The sequence below is a fragment of the Rhamphochromis sp. 'chilingali' genome (genome assembly GCF_963969265.1).
Source record: "Rhamphochromis sp. 'chilingali' genome assembly, chromosome: 22".
Lineage (NCBI taxonomy): Eukaryota > Metazoa > Chordata > Actinopteri > Cichliformes > Cichlidae > Rhamphochromis > Rhamphochromis sp. 'chilingali'.
In genome coordinates, this window is record NC_137950.1 from 28,395,558 (window position 1) to 28,414,899 (window position 19,342).

At 40.3% G+C, this 19,342-nt stretch overlaps 2 protein-coding genes across 2 annotated transcripts; both read left to right on the top strand.

Moving 5' to 3' along the window:
* The first annotated feature begins 355 nt into the window (after window positions 1-355).
* On the top strand, window positions 356-4,621 carry LOC308390425 (uncharacterized protein). Its single transcript, XM_080872412.1, has 2 exons — window positions 356-679; window positions 2,156-4,621. The coding sequence occupies exons 1-2, from the start codon at window positions 580-582 to the stop codon at window positions 3,760-3,762; spliced, it is 1,707 nt and encodes a 568-aa protein (XP_080728538.1). The 5' UTR covers window positions 356-579; the 3' UTR covers window positions 3,763-4,621.
* Window positions 4,622-6,520: 1,899 nt separating this feature from the next.
* Window positions 6,521-17,445, top strand: LOC308390427 (uncharacterized protein). Its single transcript, XM_080872415.1, has 2 exons — window positions 6,521-6,858; window positions 14,962-17,445. The coding sequence occupies exons 1-2, from the start codon at window positions 6,738-6,740 to the stop codon at window positions 16,227-16,229; spliced, it is 1,389 nt and encodes a 462-aa protein (XP_080728541.1). The 5' UTR covers window positions 6,521-6,737; the 3' UTR covers window positions 16,230-17,445.
* Window positions 17,446-19,342: the final 1,897 nt, after the last annotated feature.

Consider the following 19,342-nt stretch of genomic DNA (forward strand, 5'->3'; position numbering starts at 1 on the left):
TTCTTTCATGCAGGTAATTCCACTGAGAATTATCTTATTTACAAGAGCAGCAGGATTTTTTGGACAACTTGGAGGAATAAGTTGTTTGCATAATATTTTGTGACAATAAAAATGAAATCCCCACGTATAAAAGAGAAAAGGATGGCTTTTGACCGGGTGTAATGCGACTGTCTTAGATATGTGACAGTATTTTAACATATTGTTTGCATTATAGGAATTAGAGGGTAATTATTTTAGAAATGTAATTTTGGACACTTAGATTTAGAGAAGGACAGTAAGAGGCAGTAAAGCGATATAAACTGATGTCCGGTGCCTTTAAACTGCCAAAGAAGCAGAAGAAGGGCGTCCGTGTAGATGCCTGCTCAGAACAGAGCAGACGTAAACAAATCTTTCGTAAAATCACCGATGGCAACTGCTGTCCTGTTCGGGTCTCTGCGGGTTCCTGTAATACATGGATGGGTGAAGGCTGACGGAGGTTCGATCAGCATGACCTTCACGCTGATCGGTGATCGATTCTGCGCAGGCCCCGTTCATCTTTAAGGAGCCTACAGTTGATTTTAGAGAACAAACACGGGCATCATGAAGGAAGTGGATTGTGTTCAGCAGCGAAACACAGACAGTCTGCAGACTGGAGGGCAGCAGCTGCAGCAGCACGATGATGATGCTTTAAACCAACCTGGTAAGAGAAGTCGCATTAATTAGATTCAGTGTTTTTAGGATGGGGTAAGAGTGGCTGGAAAACTCCCGACTTATAATAAAAATTGGTCTTCTTATATAGTATGTCCAAAGAATCGATTCTCTTATTATATAATTAGAATAACTTTGTAATGACGGACCGAAAAAGATTGAATTTAAAGAGAAGGTTTAGTGCAACCCGGACTGTTTTAGAGTGGGCACACAACAGAGTTGTTTCTGTGTGATTTTATGTGCAGTGCTTTGCTGCTATTAGTAAACTGACTGCAGTCAACGAGATTCATGAAGGGATATCTATCTATCTGTCTGTCTGTCTGTCTGTCTGTCTGTCTTTATATATAAAATTGCAACTTAAAAATGGAATTTTTAATGTCAATGAGACTTTTTAGCTGGATAAAGAAAAAATATATAAAAGTCACTTTGCAAAATACCTATTGCAGCTTTAGTCATCATGAGAAATATGTATATGTTTGACAAATTTGTCTCAGATTATAAGCAAACAAGTAATTTACAGCAGTTTAAATACAGGCATCGATTCTGACAGATGATCATTTTTTGGCACAACATCAGCAGCACAGATTTCCAGACCACTCCTCTCCCCAGAGATGTTCCTCAGTCAGCTGATAACCATAACCTGTCCAGTGTGTGTCGTGTGGGTTTAGTGGTTACAAAGTGATGTACAACTAAATAAAGTAAAAGAAATAAGAAAATGAAGTGCTGAAACAGCAAACAAACAAACAAATATGTATATATTAAGTCAAGACAACATGAAGTGAAGATTGCATAAAAACCAATAAGAAGTTGAAAAAGTTTTAACTGCTTTTTAAAAGAGTCCACAGAGTCCACAGATTTTAGGATATAATTCAGGAGGAGCTGTAGTCATGGTCTCTGTCTTGTTGGCATTTAGAAAAAGTTAAATTCAAGAGAGTCAATCACTAATCCAGGTCAAATAGTGGACTAGGGTTGACAGACCAGCTGGTGAGACATAAAACCAAAGAATTATCTGGAGCTGTTGTGGTTACACTTTATTTATTAATGTTTTTCTACCACAGCAGAGAAAAAGTGAGCGAAGGAAAGGGAAACCATCCAAGTAGAAAAGAATGGCCGAGGGAGACTCGGTTACAGACACCAAGGATGAACATTCCTGTCACATTTCCCTGAAGTCCTCCTTGTCCTTGTCCTGCAGACGAGTCTGCAGTCATAAAAAGCTGTAGCACACCTTTTACAAACAAACAATGCTCCTGCCTTATCTGTGCCCTCTGATAACTTTTTATTTTTATTTTTTTAATTAAAATTGTTTAAATTTGTATTTGATTTTAGTTTTTTCTGATAAATAATCATGCAGCATTACAGTTTTGCTCACATCATGTTTTTCTGACTACGGTATTATTAGAAAAATGTAGACTTTTTTTAAAAATAATAAATAAAAATTTGGGGTGACAGTTGAACTTGTCTGTTTCAGTGTCTTCTGCCGAAGTCCAGCAGCTGTTTGTAGTTAAAGAAGAAATTCCTCCTGAATGGTCTCCCAGTTTGGACCAGCAGGATCGAGAGCTGCTCCACATAAAGGAGGAAGAGGAAGAAATCTGGACCAGTCATGAGGGAGGACCGCATAATGGGCAGGAGGAGGCTGAAATCACAGGTGTCCTGTTCACTGCTGTTCCTTTGAAGAGTGAAGATGATGAAGAGAAACCTGAGTCTTCAGATATTCATCAGAGCCAAACTGGAAACTGCACAGAGGCAGAATCTCCGAGCAGCTGCTCAGCTGAAAAGATAAAAGCTGAAGCTGGTGCAGAGGACTGTGGAGGACCAGAATCAACCAATGGCACAGACTTAAAAAGTAATTTACAACCAAAAACTGATGAAAAAACTTCAGACTCCTCTGAGACAGAAGTCAGTAATAATGACGATGAAGATTGGCAGGAACCTTTGTCAGATTATGCACCTGAAACTGAAGACAGTGATAACAGCTGGAAGGAGAGCAGTGCACTCGGGAGTGAAGTTTGTGATGGAAAATGTAGCCAGTCTGAAAATCTAAAGGGACACAGGAGAGATCATACAGGACAGAAGGCATTTTGTTGTGGCGTTTGTGGTAAAAGATTCACCCGACAAGGGGATCTAAAGAGACACCTGAGGGTCCACACGGGAGAGAAGCCATTTGATTGCAGTTTTTGTGGCAAAAGATTTAAACAGCAGGGGGTTCTTAAGAGTCATATGAGAATTCACACTGGAGAAAAGCCCTTTGCTTGCGATGTTTGTGGAAAAAGATTTATCCATCAGTCAAATCTCAAGTCACACACCAGAGTTCACACGGGAGAGAAACCATTTAGTTGTAGCATTTGTGGTAAACATTTTACAGAACAGGGGAGTTTGAAGAGGCACAGAGGAATCCACACAGGACAGAAGCCCTTTGGATGTGGCATTTGTGGGAAAACATTTAGCCGGAAGACACATTTTAATATACACATGACCGTCCACACGGGAGAAAAACCATTTGACTGTGGATTTTGTGGTAAAAAGTTTAGCCAGAAGACACACTTTAAGATCCACATCAGAGTCCACACAGGAGAGAAGCCCTTCAGTTGTGATGCCTGTGGAAAAAAATTTAGACTTCAGTATAACCTTAAAAGACACATGAGAGTCCACTCGGGAGAAAAACCATTTGGCTGTGATGTTTGTGGTGAAAGATTTACAGAGCAGGGGAGTCTTAAACGGCACAGCGGAGTTCACACTGGAGAGAAACCATTTTGCTGTGACGACTGTGGTAAAACATTCAGTCGAAATACGCATCTTAAGAGACACATGCGGGTCCACACGGGAGAGAGGCCTTTTGGTTGTGACATTTGTGGTGAAAAATTTACCGAGCAGGGGGTTCTGAAGAGTCACATGAGAGTTCACACAGGAGAGAAGCCATTTGGGTGTGACGTTTGTGGGAAGAGATTTAGACATCAGTATACACTTAAAAGACACACGGGTGTTCACACAGGGGAGAAACCGTTCTCCTGTGGTGTTTGTGGCGAAAGATTTACGAGACAGGGGAATCTAAAGAGACACATGCGTATTCACACATAATAATCTGCACTTCCATGCTTGTAAAATCAGCAACTGTATCAGTAAGAAGTACGTGATTTCATTGTATTTGTAAACTTTTTTATGTGTGTATTTTAAAGTTTATAATAAAAAAAGAACTTACCCAGGATGGTGGGTATTTATGATGCTTTGCTTCAGATGATATCTGATTATTCTGTGATGTTATTTTTTTATGCTGTGAGCTGTCAGTCATTCACAAACTGAGACTACCTATATTACAGGTGTCAAACTCAAAGATCTGGAGCCAACTCTACCTCTTTGCACATTTGATTCTGATTTGTATGTTTTTAAAATCATTGTGTTGAATGTTTCTTTTCCCTGCAGAAACGTCTCAGGTTCTTTTTCAACCCCTTTTCTGATTTATAAATTATTACATCATGAAGAAAGGTGAAGAAATGGCCATAAACAGCTGCAGTGTTTTCAGTTATGGAGAGGCCATATAGAGGGGTCATAGTAAGTGACCCCAGCTTTTGTGCTGTTATTTGCACTTCTACAGAAAATGTCTCTCCTGCTTTGTAGAATTTCAACTTTAAGACATATTTTAGCACTTTTATAGCTGTGGCTACATTTCTCTAAGTGTATTGTGGGTCTATGGCTGTACTTATGCTTGCTGGTTCATGGTGTGGTTTAAAATAGGTTGTTTATGTGTCAATTTGTTGTGTGACCTGTAAAGGTGGCCCATATACAGGTTTAATAATGATGTGGAATTACTTGTTGCAGTATTATTTTAGATCTAAATCTAATGGGTCTTACTGAACAGTTTAGTTGATAACCTCTTTTCTGTGGACATACCTTGTGTGAGTGCAACCCATGCCCAACTGCACATCACTGACAGTATGAATATCTTCTCACTTTGTTTTTCAAAGTGAGCTGAGCCAAATACCTCCACCTGAGGCACAGGTGAGAACACATATATTTACATTTTAGGTTTAGGAATCATGTAAACAGTGTCCATTGGTGTAAAAAGTTAAATATATTGGATAAGAAATAAAACATGTTATCACCACAGCAGAGAACTTCTGAAAAAAATGTTTAGACAGTGTTGTAGATGATTCCATTAAAAATGCATCAGCAGAGCAAACAAACACTATACCCACACAGAGACTACAGATCGTCACCATATTAGGTGTTCTTTAAGTCTTTTATGGTCTCTGGCAATATCCAGTTTTTCATATTTAGCCAAAAACATTTGGACACAGGACCTGAGAGAAAAAACATGTCCTGGTTTCAGCAGCCTGTTCTCCTTTGTTCTCCCTTGTTCCTCTTCCCCCCCCCCTCTCTCTGTCTTGCTCTCAGGTGGAGTAGGGGCAGTGCCTTGGCTCACTGTACCACCCATGGGTGGAGCTGCCCTACTTTCTGGTCCAGCCTGCACATCTGCTTCCCATTTTCTCATCACCCCTCTGGAATAAAAGCCCAGCTGAAACATTCACTCTTTGCCTCTCAGATTTCCAAACCTGATTACTTGTTGGTAAGTGGTTCCTAGTTCTCCAGTCCAGTACTCATACTGGAATACTCACTTGTCCTCCCACACTCCACCCCTTCTGCCCTCCAGAACCATCATCTGCCTTCCCCATCAGTACATCTAAATTAATCTAATCAGTCAGCAGATACTGGTTTAAGGACCCCCTACTTCCCTGTCCAGTTCTCCTAGAGTGACGATCTGTCTCCTGGAGTCTCCTCCACGCTGGGAGACATAGCAAACCTTCTAGCACTGCTACATATTCATGTGCCATCCTGGAGGATTTGGACTAGCTGTGCAACCTCTCTAGGGTCCAAATATCGCCTCAAGCTACCAGTAGTGACACTGATCCTAGCCAAATGCAAAACTATTGAAAAAAATAGTCAGAAAAAATGAGAGTGGCCTCCACCTGTAACACCATAACTGTTTGGGGGGTTGTCTCATCATTGCCCCTCTATATCCCAGATGTTTAACTGATTAACTAATTCTATACTCCGATTAAAAAGTGCTCTTTTAAGTTTTTAGGACAGTGTATTATGTGTCTGCCTGTGTTGTATACAGTATTCGTAGCTCTTGAAAATGAGACACTGAGCTCAATGTGATTGTCTGTTTAAATAAAGGATTTAAAAATAAATCAACCAACCAACCAAAAAATAATAAATAAATAAATAAATAAATAAATATCATGATGTTTATTTCAAATTAATTACTCTTAAGAAACCAAATGATCAACTTTCCAAGGGAGGCTCAAAGCCACAACTGGATTTATCTAAGATTCAATATGAAACCTAACCCTTTCATTTAAGACAGAATTTTGTTGTAATGAAATTAACATACAGAAATTAAAAGTGCAAAAGATAAGCTAACGATAAGCTAATTTATATATCTAGAAAAATAAATGTTAACATAAATAAATGTTAACATAAATAAATGTTAAATGCCAGAAGTGATGCCAGAAGACATTTTTAAACAGACTTCTTTCCTGCGAAAAACACTTTTGACCTATGGTTCTATTTATTTCTTTTTTTAGAAGCCATAAAATTCTTTTTAGAGTTAGAAAAGTTTTGTATCTAATTTGTGGATACAAAACTTTAAAGGAAATATCACGAGGTTGGTTACAAAGTACTCCTGTCAGGTACAATGAATTTTAATTTTCTCAGTGAAGTCCCACGCTGTGACAGGATTCATAAATCTGCAGGTTTCCCCACAGCTGTGATTTTTTTTAAATCTCGTGGTCGCTGCGGTGACCTGGGATAAAGGTGCCCGAGCGGATGCCTGCTCAGAAAACGCAGGAGACACGTCAACAAATCTTCCCCCAAAAAAGAAGTCAAGGAGAGTGGACGCCCTGTTGGAGTCCGTGTCTGTGACACATTCATGCATCAGGTCCGGACAGACATGCAAACATCGCGTCTGTGTTCGGAAGTCGATTCCGCGCAGGCCTGGTTCGTCTGAAAGGAGCCCACAGTTTGTTTTAAAGAAGAGGATAGCCGCTGACAGCATGGACGAAGTGGATTATCTGCAGCAGTACGCCGCTGACAGCCTGCCGTTTGAAGAAAAACCAGAGATCAAACCGCTCGGACTCCATCAGCTGCAGGATGCTGATATTAACCGAGCCGATGGTGAGAATAATCTCAGATTTTATTTGGAGAAAACCGCTAACTAGCTGCTAGCTCGCCGTAGGGCTGGATAAATTTGGTTTTAATCTAAGATGTTTGATATGAAGACACAATCAGGTCCTTAACGGGTCTTTAAAATGATTTAAAAACAGCCTGAGATGGATAGCAACCGATATTACACAGTGTCGTTTATTTATTGAACAAAAATCTGAACCCAAATGAAGAAACAGTTTGTGGACAACTAAATGCACTCCATGATTCAGCCGCTGCAAAACCACCTTTAGCAGAAATAACTTGAAGTCGCTGTTGTGTGACTTCGGAGGAATTTTTGGCCCACTCTCCTTCAGGGCATTGCTTCAGCTCATTGAGGTTTGCGGCATTCATGTATGCACAGCTCTCTCTTAAGGTCCCGCCGCAGCATTTCAGTCAGTCTGAAGTCTGGACTTTGATCGGCCATTGCAACATGTCCATTCTTCCCTTTTTCAGCCTGTCTGTTGCAGATTTTCTGCTGTGCTTGGCATCGTTGTCCTGTTGCATGACCCAGTTTACACCAAGCTTTAGCTGTCAGACAGATGGCCTCACATTTGACTCCTGGCTGCAGCCTACTAAGCAGTAAGGATGTGCCCAGTTTTTCATGCATTGCTTCTGTGCATGCATAAAGAGTCTGTAGTGTGGGGTGTTTATTACCAAGAACATTAAATAAGCCAAATAATTATAGTTGGTTCTCACAACAAGAGAAAGTGATAACAGTGTCAAACCTGAATATAATACATTTAAATGAGCAACAGGCTCAAAGTATCACTTCTGTGATGTGCAGCTGTTGCATGAGAAATACGTTTTTTGCCATGTTTTGCTCTGTTGACTTATTTGCAGTGCTAGGGTGGCCTATACACAGGTGTGTGGTGTCGATGCATCGTTACAGGGACCCCAAATATCAATATTTTATGAAATTAATTAAAATACTTGTTAAACATGCATTAAATTGGCTCAACTGAAAAACCATCCAACACTGGACCCTTAACTTGACAGATCTACCTCGTACTTCAGGGTAAGCTAATCGTTCAGTCACATGAGTACAAATGAGACAGCAACCTCCTTACATCTACAAAAATAGTGATTGTGTTTTGTATTTTTCACATTCTGCATATTCTGGTTGCCCAGAGCTTGAAGTTGTTGCACTCATGACCACTTTTGGTTCCAAGGTCACGGGTAGTCTGATTGGAGGAAACCTTTCTGCAAACAGTTGCAGTCTGACTTGGACTTGAGTCCACAGACGTGTGATTCTTGACAATTTATTACATGCAATTGCATATAATTGCCAACCTGACTCCATTTAGCTGCAGACTAATTAATAATTGAAGCGAGATAAACTTTGTCTTATTAGATAAAACTGATATTGACGAAGTTTAACTTTGGCGACATAATTTGCAGTTAAAAAAGGCGATGAATTGAAATATGTTGTTGCAGTACTCGGCATATCGCAAAATATAAAAAATTCAAATGTTGTTTTATTGTGAAAATACAGCATTGTGTAGTGTCTGCTGGTGATTGCCACATCTACTTATTTCTGTTAATATTTTGATATTCTTTCTATATACCTACCACGTGTTCCTCTTGCATCTCTGACTGACATGACTATAAGTCTTCTCAAGCCGGCTAACATACAGAAATCCAGGTTATGCAGAACTTGTTTTATAATACGCCTGACTGTATTCACAGCTTAAACATATCAGGGCATAATAAAAACCCGTGTGCTCCTTAGCAGGTGTTCAGTCTATGTCTGACGTGAACAGCAACACGTGACGTAGTCCACAGTTTCAGAAACTTAGCCTACATGTAGAAGCACTATGTGGAAAAACTGCCTCCACAGCAGTTGCGACGTAGCATCCAGGAGTCAAACGTGAGGTCACCTGTCTAACAGCTGAAGTTTGGCCTGAACTGGGTTATATAACAGGACAGTGATTCCAAGCACAGCAGCAAATCTGCAACAGACTGGCTGGAAAAGGGGGCAGAAAGGTGTTGCAATGGCCTAGTTGAAGTCCAGGCTTCAGCTTGATTGAAATGATGTAGTGGGACAGGGGTGCCCAATCCCGGTCCTCGAGAGCTACCGTCCTGCAGCTTTTAGATGCATCCCTACTCCAACACAGCTGAATCAAATGGTTTGATTACCTCTTCAGCATGCCATCGTGTTTGGCAAAGGCCTGATAACAAGCCATTCATTTGATTCAGCTGTGTTGGAGTAGGGATGCATCTAAAAGCTGCAGGATAGTAGCTCTCGAGGACTGGGATTGGGCAGCCCTGTAGTGGGACCTTAAGAGAGCTGTGCATAAATGAATTCCTGCAAACCTCAATGATCTGAAGCAACACAGTAAAGAGGAGTGGGCGAGAATTCCTCCACAACAGTGTGAGCCTGATAAAGTCATACAGAACATGATTACTTAAAGTTAGCGCTGCCATACATGCTTCTACGAGCACAGGCTTTTATCGGGTTGTTAAACCAACACAGGGTTTGGCAAACCAGCCACGAACATGTTCACATAATGGAGCCTTTGTGTGCCGTGCATGACAAAACGCAAACGCAGACATGTCTACAGCAGAGCAGCGCATTTCACAAAGAGCAAACTAACATTAGAAAATGGAAGAAGAGGTTGAACACGTAATACACCTCACACACACTTAGGGCTGCCACGATTTGTCGACTAGTCACGATTACGTCGACTATCAAAATCGTCGACGACTGATTTAATAGTCGACGCGTCGTTTGAAGCTTTGTAAGATTGCAAAAGACGCAGGAATAAGTAGGATTTAAGAGTGTAATAACGGACTGAAACAGAAGATGGCAGCACTGCATGTACAAGGATGCCAGCTGCCGTTAAACCCCGAAGAAGAAGAAGCAGCTGTGTCCCAGAATTCATAGCGCGGCCCAGCTCATTTTCCAACAATGGCGGCAGCTAGTTAGTTTTAATATTACTCTTATTATTCTTTCTGGGTCACAAAATAAACGTTTAACATATTTTCAGGCGAGAATGTAGCTGTGTAAACCTCAAATATCGGCTCAGTTTATCAGGACACCACATATTTTCAAAAGCGCTCCGACGTTTTCGGAGATGTCTGTTACCCACTAGCTCGATAGCTAGCCGGGGGCTAGGTCACTAGCGCCGTGAGAACACCGGACTCCCGGCAAATTGTTTTCAAACCCACCGCCGTCTTTTGCGACTCAGGTTAAATATATATGAGTCACTTAGATAAATTAAAAATGTTGTTGTTTGGCTTTTTTTTTTTTTTTTTTAGTATTTTATTTGTTCCTGAGTAAATCGGTTTGGCTGAGATTAAAGTTATAGTTTTTACACAGCTGAATAAACGTCAAGCAGACAGCTGATTATCAGAAGTGTGAGATGCTGGAGAATATACCCCGGTGTCCTGTTATATTTTAGATAGCAAGGAGTTTATTCAACTTTACTGAAACAATCTGCAAATTTCATTAAAATTGAATAAACTATCATCTTGTCTTTATTTTTAGTTAGCACCTTAAAAGCTTAAAGCTGTAAGCTAATGATAGTTATAGAAGAGCAGATGCTGCTGGTGCAATAAGCTGTAGTTTTACGTCCAGTGGATGATGATCTGATTAGTCGACTAATCGCATAAATAATCGGTGACTAGTCGACTATCAAAATAATCGTTTGTGGCAGCCCTACACACACTGTGTGTAGCATTAAAAAGCACTGTTCATAGTGAGTACACGTTAGTGTGCTGTGGGTTTGTAAGATCTTTAAAGTTATATTCAGTCTGTTTAACGCCTTTTATTCTGAAGCAATGTGTCAAATACGAACCATAAGTCGTAGGAGGCCATAAGTCAAATATGAGCCCATTTGTGTGATGGCTTAAAGCTTGGCTGAAACTGGGTCATGTGGTAGGACAAAAGAAAATCTGCAGTGGAATGGCTGTTGCAATGGTTTAGTCAAAGTCCGTGTGTGTCTGCAGCAAAGCAGAGTATTTCACAATGAAGAGCAAACTGTAGTATTAGGGAAAAAGTAGGAAGAGGTTAGATGCAACACAGATCAGTTATTAATCTGTGCATGCTTTGCGTGGTCACCAGTTCTGGAAAAAAAATTGTATACATTCAACAGCTGAGAGGAAAGCTGGCAAAAATGCTGACCGTGCAAGTTATTAGACTCATTAGTATCTCAGTCGAGTCCGGACTTGCTGAAGACTCTCCTCTTTAGGCTGCAGAGTCCGTGCTTTCATAAAGGAATCTCAAGTTTCGGTCCATCTGACCACAGAACAGTTTTCCACTTTGCTTCCGTCCAGTTTAAAGAGAAGACTTTGGCCTTTCTGGGTCCTGTTCACATGTGCCTCCTTCTTTACATGATGGAGCTTTGACCTGCATGTGCGGATGGCACCGTGAGCTGTGTTCAGACAGTGATTTCTTGAAGTGTTCCTGAGCTCATGCACTGACTTCCATGACAAAATTTCCTTTTAATTCAGTGCCGCCTGAGGGCATGAAGATTACGAGCACCCAATATAGATTTTCAGACTCTCCGTTGTGCACAGAGATGTTCAAATTCTCCAAAATTTTACATTCTTCTAAAAAAAAAAGTTCCAAAGTTTGCAGCTTAGTAAACCTCTGCCCATCTTTACTTCTGAAAAACTCTGCTTCTCTAAGATGTTCTTTTTATAACCAATCATGTTACTAACCTGCTCCCACTGGGTTACAAAAAAGAAATATGGTTGAATTATGTTTCTTATTTGCATTTTATATAACATTCAAACCTTTTTGAAATTAAGTTTTTAAAATTTCAAGAAATAAAAGTTCTATGTTAGGGTTAGATCACCATATTGAGTCTTATAGAAGAATTAATTAGATTTAAAGTTTAAAGAAAAATAAGAAACTATATTTCTTTGGTCATCAGGGAAAAACAAAGCTTAAGTTGGTTTTACAATCTTTAGACAGGTCCATCTGAGATCATCTGTTCATCTGAGAAACAGCACTGTTTTCCAGGTGGTGGTGGTTTTGTATGTCCCATATCTTGACCGTAACCTTCTGTGGAGGTTAGGTTTGCAGTAATTTTTATGTAACCTGGTACAAAGTTAGCTTGTAGTTCAGACTTTGTTGTAGAAAAATAAGTCTTGGCAGACTAGCCGTGTGGAGCAAACTGGAGCTTCTCATTGTTTAAACCACCATGTCAGAAGATGTAGATCTATGTTTGTGGAACAGATGTTACTCAGCTTCAGATTGCCCTGAATTAAGCAGAGAAAATGACTGAAATTACTGAAAGTGGCACAGGATCTCTCTGATGCATTTCTTTTAAAACCTGGAAGGATATAGTGGTGAACAATCTTCTCCAAAAAATCTTGAATGATCGTGACAGGAGATGACTGAAGCGTTTGAAGTCAGATTGAGGAAGAAAAAAAAATCAACAGTGGAACTCTCGGCTGTGTTTTAATAGTTAAATAGCATTTCCACATGCACAATGGAAAGAGTATTCAAGGGATGGGGACTAAACAGCTGCTGAGCTTTAAGAAAACCATTAAAAAGGGCTTCAGTTTGGTAGAGAGCATACTGATTGAAAAAGGTCATGTGGTCTAAGTCCAGATTTACCTGATCCTGAGTGATGGCTGCATCTGGTGGTGAAGAGAGGCTGATTAGTTGATGCACCTGTCATCGGCCCTTCTACTATATGCAACCAGCTGGGCAGTGTTAAGGTCTAAGCTTGCTTTAGTGGGTTAGTTCAGAAACAATGTGTTCAAACACTAAGGTCACCTGACTACCTAAATATTCTGAATGACCTTGTCATCGTTGAATGTTTTTGTTCCCTAATTGAATGTGCATGTTTAAAAACGACAGTGCCAGGGACCATGAAACGCCATCTTTACACATGCAAGTAAAGGTATAATTTGCAAAAAAACCCCAGCTGCTACTATTGTTCTAGCAAGATATTAACTCATGGTTTTTAATATAAGATAGACAATGATCATTACATTACAGTAATGTTTATAATTACTAAAACAGTATTAAATGATCCTCACCCATAGAAATGTGTATACTTGTAAATGTGATGTGTATTTTTAGTTGAATAACTGGTGACTGGTAAATCTTGATATACTCTATTCTAGAGCTGGGCGATATATCGAGTTTTTAAAACATATCGATATATTTTTATACGAGATATAAGATGTGACAATATCCTTTATATCGATATAGTCTATGTTACGTTATAATTATAGTTGTGGAGCCGCAAGTTTGCCTCTCTTTCGTCCACTTTTGTCTCTACGCAACGTTACTCCGCCTCGCCTTCACTGAAGACAACTCCCCCTCCTACCCCATCGCTTCACGTGCAGGCAGCGACAAGACGGACACGGCAAATCTCCGTTAACGAGTTACTGCGCATCGCCCCATGCGTGGGGCTGGACGGCGTCAACGTGCTAACGAGCTAAACATGCTAACGAGCTAACCGCGCTAACGAGCTAACCGCGCTAACCCTAAAATCCTTTCATTCTCTCAAAAGTTGATAGCGCGCCTTATGTATGAATTCTGGTTGTGCTTGGTGGCCGCGAACCGATTTTATGTGGTACACGGCGTTCAGCAATCTGTCAAAAATGTTTGAGTACGACTTTGGTAAGCTACGGAGCTGCACCGCTTGATAGATTGTCGGCGCATTACGGCTACCGAGGAGCTTCGCGGAGTGATACGTACTGTGCATCAACGTAATATTACCGTATTGTGTGTGTATAAGGACCATAAATGGCACCTGTAAGAGACGTGGTTATGAAGCGGATTTCAAACTCCAGGCTGTCAGTCACGCAGTAAAACTTGGGAACAGAGCAGCTGTAAAATCTGTCTGTCTTTGTTATTACGCTCAGCGTCTTTTAGTTTACATTTTGACTGCACAATTGTGAGCTCTTTGTTTAGCACAAAAACAACCTTGTTTTCTTTTATTTATGGAGCATTATTATTTAATGAATGCTCATAATTTAATTTTGAGTAATTTTTCATGTACATCTGTGCTGTATGTTAATAAAAGTGCCTGTGTGACATCTGGGACACAGCTTTGACTAAGAACTCTTTTTGTTCTTACTTTATGGCTTAAAAAAATATCGAGATATATATCTTATATCGCCATCCAGCTAAAAAATATCGAGATATGAATTTTGGGTCATATCGCCCAGCCCTACTCTATTCCTAACATCATACTTTGCTGTGCAGTATAATTGGACCAGTTTGTCTGGCTCACACTCTGGGCACCACTAGCTCACTTGGAACTGTTGATGGATGCAGTCTGAATACATAAACTGTCGGCTTATCGTGAGCTGGAAGTAATGGCTGGTTATTGGACCCGTACAGTGTGTGTAGAGGAATTGCAGGATCTGGCTGCCCGGAGAGACTGATTAAGGCTACGTACACGGGTGTTTTTAAAACGCAGATTTTTCTGTGCGTTTGCAACTTTCGTCCTCACGTAAACGGTGTTTTCGGTAACTGAAAACGGAGATTTTTAAAAACGCCTGCTAGGGTGGATATTTTTGAAAACTTCGTTTTTGCGTTTACGTGTGGACGAGGAAAACGGAGAAAATGCAGCGTCAAAGGTGTGCGCATTTTTTGACGTCACACTGTGCGCCACGTTATTGTTTCAGTGAAATGAATTTCTACAATGGCGGACTTAAACAAAATACTGTTACTGTTAATTTTACTCTCTGCAGTGTTTAAATGCTGACATACACACAGTTACTGTCCCTCCACACATACCACTCAGTTCTGCTTCTATGCCCCAGCTTTGTTTACTTTTTCCCACCGAGGCTTCTAGACTTCTGATTGGCCAACATTTCTACACAGTTAGGAATATATCGCCACCTGTTGCTTTTACATGTTCCTAGTAGTGTTTTCCTTTAATTTTGCGTTTACGTGTGGATGGGATTTTTAAAAAAACAACAACAAAAAAACGGAAAATCTCCATTTTCAAAAATACCCTTGTGCGTGTGGACGTAGCCTAAAACTCAGTGAATACGTGGTGTGAGTTAAAACGCACTACAAGGATTTCAAACTGCTGAGGATGAGTGTCGGTGTATTTCAAATCGGTTATCGATGTAAACGTGTTTCATTGTTGCCTGCAGATATTCAGCAACTTGTGGTGATCAAAGAAGAGGCTCCATGGGACCAGCATTACTCGGAACACCTGTACATAAAGACGGAGCAGGAGGAACTGCTGGCCAGTCAGGAGGGAGAGCATCTTAATGGGTTCGAGGAGACTGAAATCACCGGGTTTCCATTCAATATTCTAGTAAAGAGTGAAGATGATGAAGAGAAACCTCATTTTTCACAGCTTCATAAAAGCCAAACTAAAGACTGCACGGCGGCTGAGCCTCCAAGCAGCAGCTTGACTAAATGGATTAAGATAGAAACTTACGGAGAGGACGGTAGATCACTAGAACTAGCCAGGAAACCTGATCCCAGTACTCATTTACAAACAAATATTGTTAAAGGGGCTTCTGACTCTTCAGAGACGGAGGTCAGTGATGAGGATTGGCAGGGCCCGTTGTCAGATTCTGGACCTGAAACTGAAGACAGTGAAAATGGAAAGCTCGAGTCGGGCGTTCCTAGTGAGGCGGGACATAACACTCCGAAAAAAAACTTTAGCTGCTCTGCGTGCGGTAAACATTTTGTCTACAAGCAGTCTCTTAAGAGGCACATCAGACGTAATTCAGAAAATGGTTCTTCAGGCTGTTTGGATAACATGAAATGTTTTAAACGGAAGCAAAGCATAGACTCGCACATCAAAATTTACACGGGAGAGAAACCGTTTGGCTGTGGGTTCTGTGGCAAAAGAGTTAAGTACCTGTACAATCTTAAATCACACATGAGGGTCCACACGGGAGAAAAGTTATTTGGCTGTGACATTTGTGGAAAAAGGTTTACGCATCACCAGAATCTGAAGACTCATGTGACAATCCATTCAGGGGAGAAACCGTTTGTGTGCGATATTTGTGGCAAAAGAGCAAGGCATCAGAATAATCTAAAGATACACATGATAGCCCACACAGGAGAAAAACCGTTTGGGTGCGACGACTGCGGTAAAAGATTTAAACGGAAGACTCATCTGACGACGCACATGACCGTCCACACGGCAGAAAAGCCATTCGGCTGCGACGTGTGTGGCAAAAGATTTAACCGCAAATCCCACCTTAGGACGCACATGATCGTTCACACTGGGGAGAAACCGTACGGTTGCGATGTTTGTGGCAAGAAATTTAACCGAAAAACGCACCTGGAGTCTCACATCACGGTTCACACAGGAGAGAAACCGTTTGGTTGCGCCATTTGTGATCAAGGATTTACTCAGCAGGGAAGTTTAAATCGACACATGAGATTTCACTTGGGGTAGAAACGTGGTCACAGTCACGGAGTTTGGTCTGAAAGGGTCAAAGTGTCGCTGAAAGCCACAGCAGAGGCTCTGAGAGTTATTGCTCTCTTCATCTGGGTCTACAGTTTCGAGACTATCTTTTTGTTTTTGTGATTAATCTTGACATTTTATGTTACAAGTTAAGAATTGTGGCAGCACGGTGGCGCAGCAGTTACCACAGTGCTGCCCCACAGAAAGATTTGAACCTACTTCCCCTCTGGGGCACCCTGTGTGGATGCCCTTGGACTTCCTCAGGGTACCCCAGCTTTGTGCCACAGTCAGAGGACATGCTTGTTAGATAAATGGGTAACTCTAAATTTGCCTTAACTGTGAATGAGTGTGTCTGGTTGTCTGGACAGGCCCTGTACCCCTCTGTGGGAGCTGTTAGGGCTCCAGCCCCACAACCCTGCACTGGATTGGCAAGAGCAGTTAAAGTGATCGGCTGTAATGACATCATTTATGGATTCAGTCATCTCCTGCGTTGGATGAGGCTCTGGTCTCTTTATCGTCCTGCAGTGCTTTTTGTTTGTTTGTTTGTTTGTTTTGTAGGTGTCCCAAAACTATTTACTGGCCATTCTTGGCCCCTGCTTCATGAAACACGACTTTACAATTTCATTGTACCTGTGACAATGACAATAAAGAATATTCATTCATTCATTCATATTCATTCATTCATTCATTCATTCATTCATATTCATTTAAATAAAACTTTAAAAAAACCTGTGGCTCACAGTGTCCCGGAGCCCGCAGAAGACTCTCTTTTGAGCTGATGTAAGACTTCAGTGTGGAGCATTAACAAGTATTCTGTTGTTGTGGATGGTTTGTCTCTTCCTGCCATATGATGGCATTTGTCTCTGCCTGTCAGGGACATTCAGCACGAACTGTTACTGTGAGCAGCCAAACAAACGCTGTCTACGCTGGGAGAATTTGGATTATTGTTAACTCTGAGGTGCCTCCGATTTTGTTTGCTTTCTCTGAGCATTTGGAGCGAGAAATGCCGACTGAAGTCAGACTCATCAAGCGGATGGTTTACAAGGTGCAGCGCTCCACCAGCTGGAAAGCTTAAGACAGTCAACAAAGTTTGACCACAAAATTAATTCTGTTTTGTACGTTTGTCTCCTAATCATGTCTCCAGCTGTCACAGCTGCACTGATTCAGCACTTGTATCTCCTAATCCAGCCGTTATTTTTCATTTATTCATCATTATTTATAATTATTAATCTTTTTTTTATTATTTTGATTAACCTAATGATCATTGGAGAAAAATGTTTCCCTCTGTGCCGATTTTGTTTGAGATAATTGACTGAAGCATTTTGTGTGTTATGAATTTGGGAGAACATTCATGGATCATTCATGGATCTATAATCCTGAAAATTTCAATAATTTCCTAAATGATGATCAAAACTAAATGTAACATTTTGGCTGAAGATGATGAATTGAAAAATATTAATTTAATGTTTGTATTTATTGGATTCCTTAATTGAATTTAGGTGAAAGTTACCTAATTAGTATTTGAAATTATTTTTAGGGGAAAATTTACACTTAAAAAAAAAAAAGAGATAATGAAGGATTTATTTTTTAATTAATTTTGAGTTTGAACCAACATGTAGCGTCATTAGTAGCCTTGCACTTTACGTTTTTTCCACATTTTCAGCCTCAAGCTTTGAGTTTTGACTTGATCACCACTTTGGTTTGTCCAGCAGATGGCAACAGTGTGACAAAAAAAGAGATGCAAGGCTGGCACTCTGTTTGCTGTTGTATACTTGTGTTGTTCATGCATCTTTAGTTATTAATCAAGTCAAGACAATAGCTTGTTTATTATAAATTTGAAAGAATGACAGTGTTACATTAAAGTGTGTAAATGAAAATAAACCCTTTTCCCACCAAGTCCAGTGTTGGTTTCATTTTCTCGATTGTTGAACTTGTTGAGAAAACCGAGATGAAGCTAAGCTCCTGTTGTGCAAAGCATTTGATAAGAAATGCAGCAGTGTGCATTTACAGCGTGTTTAAAAACAGATTCTAATGTTTGCACACAAAATGATTCATAACTGGTTCTTTGTCTTTGCCTTCCAAGATTAATTTTTCTCAGTCCAAACCTGTTAGTTTCTTAGACACTGATTTGGTAACGAGCATCCTCGCACTCCTTCAGTATCTGTTCTGTCCTCCTGCTCTCTCGCACGCTCTGTCCTAACATGACGTGACATCAGAAATCATCTTCATGACTCACATATTAGCAGCTTCTCAAATTATTACACAAGCCACTGTTAATGCATGGCTGCCAAATAGAGAGAGAGACACACACCTGTGTTATTGATGTCGTGCTCCGTGAGTGAAGCATCAACTTTCTTCATCCGTGGCTGAAAATCCTCTAACGCTCCGTGATTAACACGTTTTCCTTTCTGTTTATTCTGTGCAGAAACCAAAGTGCAAAGAGGACGCGTCACAGTTTCAGAGAGGGATTGTAAAAGCAGATGGTTCCTGTATTTCTCTGCCGTGCACCGTAAATAAGGACATTTTCCAAAATATTACAATATTACTTTAATTTTCTTTCAGCATTTTCATTCAATCATTTCTTTATTTTTCCTTCTTTCTATTTCTCCAGTCTGGTTTCCTTCCCTTATTATCTTCTGTTTTTACTTCAGTTCTTTATTGTTTTTCTTCAATTCTGTTTTCTTGTCAGAAGGGAAATCTGGTTTTTACAAGCTGCCAATTACAACTTTCAATAAAAGATTTTACACAAATATCAACTTTATAAAAAGCCGTTGCACTCCAAACTGCGTGCGCCCTGTAATCATCTCAGACTTGAAACAGTCGAACAAGCTGATGCTCTGAGTAATGCGATTATATTATAAAGATGACGATGTGTTTAATAAGATTAATTAAATAGAAGGAATAAATATTGTGAGCCAACCTCTGAAGCTCAGTAATGAAAACATTATATCTTATTAGTGTGTGAAAACAACGCTTCATAGCTTCACAGGGAGTTTTAAAAACTGAGCTTTCCTGCAAATGACTTCTGGCTGCAGCAGTGTTTATCTTCACAAGAAAGGAAATAAGCTCATCTTCCAGAATGTCGCACTATTACTTACAAATTC